This window comes from Phaethon lepturus, unplaced genomic scaffold (genome assembly GCF_000687285.1).
Source record: "Phaethon lepturus isolate BGI_N335 unplaced genomic scaffold, ASM68728v1 scaffold11996, whole genome shotgun sequence".
Classification (NCBI taxonomy): domain Eukaryota; kingdom Metazoa; phylum Chordata; class Aves; order Phaethontiformes; family Phaethontidae; genus Phaethon; species Phaethon lepturus.
The window spans coordinates 750-4839 of NW_010546993.1; the positions used below are offsets into that span (position 1 = coordinate 750).

Genomic DNA, 4090 nt, shown 5'->3' on the forward strand with positions numbered 1-4090 from the left:
TTTTGGGGAATATGATATGAAAACCCTGCCACACCTAAAAGCTATTCTGCTTTATTACTATTTGGAATGGAGCAGAGTGGGGAAAAAAGCTTTCCAGGAAGTGATAAAAGGTCATGGCTTGGGTTCTTGGTCTTGCACATTACTAGGTCTGAAGGCCTAAAATACTGCTGTGTTGCTAAACAGATACAGAATATGGCTTTTCATACTGGCTTCTGGCAACCTGCAGTTAGGCTAGTCTCATTCTTCTAGCCGCCGAGAATCTTTTTGACAGCTAATGAGAATATTTTGTTTTTCTTCCAGGTTTTCATTTCAGTGTGGTTCTCTCTGTGGCAAGAGCTGCCTTTTGAAGCAGCACATTCATTCTCCCCTTCAAGCACCGTAAGTCTCATTTGCCAGCTTCAGAACCATGGCAACAGAAGAAAAGAAGCCAGATGCAGAATCCACCAAAACACAATCTACTCCTTCCTCCTCCACCAATCAGAGCAAGGTGTGTGTGGGGCTCCCAACAATATCCGTGTAAATGCACATGGCAACTACCTGCGTGTTCAACAGGCAAACCAGAATGAGAGTATTGAATTCTCATCTAGATTAAGAACTTCATCACATTTCTGCTTCTGCTGTTGTCTCGAACTGAAAATGTGCCGAGGATTTTATGGGAAAAGCGAATGGAGTACAGCCTCTTTTGTCGTGCTAGAGGGTGTTTTTTTTTGTTGTTTAGTGGAAGTTCTTGCTAATGAAATACTTCTTGTCGCTTTGAGCATTAGAGAAGCAAGCGGTTTGTATCTTTGGAATGCCTAGAGGTGACTGGAGGATTGGTAAATCTGGAATTTTAGTTGGAAAGTGGGAAGCGGTCATTATTCAGATTCTTTGAAGCCTGCAGATGCTCAAAGGACATGTTATTGTCTAACCATGAAGCCTTCACTAAGGGTGAAAAGGGGAAAAAAAATGGGATTTTAGAGGTATGGAGGAGTTGGCCTGTGATATAATTCATGATAAGGATGAAAACTGCAAACTCTTAAAAGAACTACACAGATCAGTACCAAGAGTATTGCCTTGACCTATCAAGCACTTTATGGTTGGACTGTTGGATTCCTCTCAACTGTTTGTTATTGGCTTGGATGAAATTCATACCAAGGATGAGCTGGTGTTGTGCATGCGACAGTAAAGCTCTCCTGGCCCCAGACAGCAAGGGTGTTTGTTTTGTTGTTTTTTTTAATTTGGAGAGGGGGGGAAAAAATGTAAATGCTGGATTCTCTATTATGATGAACGTTCATGCAGGCCGTTACTGCGTACTGACCCAGTCTGATGCAGAGCTTGTCGTTGAGATGCTACATTTGGAATTTATTCAACTCATTCATATATATTTTTCTTACAGCCTGCACCAGTAAAACCAAACTATGCTCTAAAGTTCACGTTAGCGGGACATACAAAGGCAGTTTCGTCAGTAAAATTTAGTCCGAATGGAGAGTGGCTAGCCAGCTCCTGTAAGTATTGCTTGCTTTTTCTCTCAGCTAAAACGTGCAAATGTGGGCCTTGGAGAACTGCCTGTCTTTCATGATACTTCGTCAGATGGAGGAGGGGTGTAACGTCATGGTTTTTCTTAAAAGGAGCAGTACCAAAGCTGTCAGTCTTTGAGATAATCTGCTTCAAGCTTTTTAAGTTCTGTTACTTTGAACGCTGGATCTTCTGTGCATTGCCAAGTTGGAGAGTCCTCATCTGTTCAGCTTTCTTTACTGAGCAAATGGGCAAAACCAAATTCAGGATTCTTTCCCTGTGCAAAGGAAACCCGTGTGCTTTTCTGTATTGCTGAAGACATAGCTTAAGCTTTTAAATTAGGCTTTGTGTGCAGTATCTGCAAGCAAAAGCTTAGGTCTGGGAAATAAGGTAGCTTTGTGCTACTAGACTGGACTGTAGAGTGTGGCCAGGTGCTTCGGTCTTGTGTGCATGTGGTGTTTAATAAGTCAGAGCATTTGATTAGCCCAGTGAAATGTGCAGAAAGTTATTATAGTGTTTCACTACTTGGTCTCTTAAGTGGTAGATCAAGTCCTCTTCCTGTCAGCTTTGGCATTGCCTAAAATTTTTTTTGGTAGTCAACATTGCTTGACAGCTTCCCTTTGAAAAATGTGTTTATATGACTCTCAGTAATCCAGAGAGGATCCATTCCATGTATAAGGAAAGGGCAATTCTCTATGTATAAGGAAAGGGCAATTAAAACCTCACCTAAAAATGGTGAGGGCCGCTCGAACATCTTGTGGGCATGGGAATGACTTAGGTCTTTGGCTTGACTGCAAATAGGTTTAAGACCAGTGCAGTGTACTATATTTAAATAATTTTTATGTTCAAGGGTCCTCATGAAAGTCCCCCCTGCCCAGGTTTTCCAACCTCTACCTCTAGCAAATATCAACCTTTTTCTCTGGTGCATTTTGCTAGTTAACATGGATAATATGTTTGGGTTTTTGCAGGCATTAATTCAGTCCAGCTTGTGGTGTAATTTTTGTTCTTTTTCGGCAAAAGCATTTCAGCATTCCTCATGGAATGGCACTACTTTTACCACTGGCAATCTAAAACAAAAGTAGAAACCCAAGTTGTCATCAGAGAAACTAAAGCGGCTGGAGACTCTGTGCATTCCAGGCAGTTTATGTAATCTCAGCTGCTGCAGCTTGGCGTGTACGAAACTGTTCTTTACCAATTACATACTACCTTATACACTTAAGTCTGCTTGGGGAGAGAGAACTACCCAGTGTTTGCAGAGATGTAGTTAACATATTTCTTCCTACCTGGAAAGGACAGCTGTATCTGTTGGTGCTGTTAATCTCTTAACTGGCCCATTCTTTTCCAGCTGCTGACAAACTCATTAAAATTTGGGGAGCATATGATGGCAAGTTTGAAAAAACAATCTCTGGTCATAAACTGGTGAGTATGAGGAGATTACTGCGCACTTAAGTATGAATTTACTTGTAAAGAATTTTGCTTTCTTTTCCTCGTCCAGAAATTTACATTCTTGGTTAGTTTGACTTGTGTAGAAGGCTTGTTCTTCAGTGTCATTTTGTACTTTGTTTATACAGTCCTGCGCAACAGCCTGGGACTGGAATTGCTGAAGTAATACCAGGTCAGGCTGGAAATATGGATGAAGTGCAGGCTGATAATGGATTACCTGCATGCACATTGTCTAGCTGTTTTCTTGAGTCCCTCCATTTCAGGGACACCAACCTCGGATGTGGGGCAGTGCATTCTTGGGAGAAAATCCCTGTAAACTGTTAAAACTGTGCCCTGTTCCATCTTTCCTTTGTATATGGAGCAGAATGGCTTGCCTTTTAAGGAGATTGAATTTTTCTTGTGGGTTTGCCTACATAAACACAACACTTACTCATTCTGCAAAGTTCTAAAGAAACACAAACTCCCAAACCCTTTGGTGGTGTTTTCTAAAGTTTCTTACATGCTGAAGTTTCATAAGCAAAAATGAAGATTGACCAAAAGAAAAACCGGTAGAATCTTGTTCTTCTCCAGCCTTTAGAGACTCAGACAGCAAAAAGCAAGCCATTTGTCATGAAGAGAAGTTACTTATCCAGATTAGTTTATATAGCATAGTGTTTATGAATTCCAAGAAAGGATGTTAGTGGCCACAGTAAGAGCTATGTGAACAAGCCATTGATGTTTCTGGAGTATATGGCTCAGCTTGAAATGAACAAGTGTCAAAGAAGCTCTTATCTTAATCCAGTCAAATCAATGAATTCCCAGCTCTCAGTGCTGAATTTTCTTTCAAGCTTCAGCTGTGAATTTAACACATAGTCTGTGTTTTCCATTTTCCTGTGTCAGTGAACAAACAGAGCTGAGAAGCTGTTTTCCTTTGTTTTAGGGTATCTCTGATGTTGCTTGGTCATCAGATTCCAACCTTCTTGTCTCTGCCTCCGATGATAAAACTCTCAAAATATGGGATGTAAGCTCGGTAAGGGCAGAAACTTACTTACCTTCTTTCTCCCCAGCATTGGCATCTTAACTTATGTTCTTCTGAGAGTTAGCCTTGATGTGCTATGATGAGAGAAGGAGACTTTTAAGCACTGGCTCTTCTTTGTGTAATACTCACTCTTTC

At 41.0% G+C, this 4090-nt stretch overlaps 1 protein-coding gene across 1 annotated transcript in view; it reads left to right on the top strand.

The window, feature by feature from the left end:
- Positions 1 to 296: 296 nt before the first annotated feature.
- The window catches only part of WDR5 (WD repeat domain 5), a 13941-nt gene continuing 10147 nt past the window's right edge, over positions 297 to 4090 (top strand). The window contains exons 1-4 of the mRNA XM_010289496.1: positions 297 to 487; positions 1376 to 1484; positions 2840 to 2913; positions 3857 to 3946. Of these exons, the coding sequence (XP_010287798.1) occupies positions 407 to 487; positions 1376 to 1484; positions 2840 to 2913; positions 3857 to 3946 (354 nt within the window). The 5' untranslated portion in view covers positions 297 to 406. The remainder of the gene's footprint in view (positions 488 to 1375; positions 1485 to 2839; positions 2914 to 3856; positions 3947 to 4090) is intronic.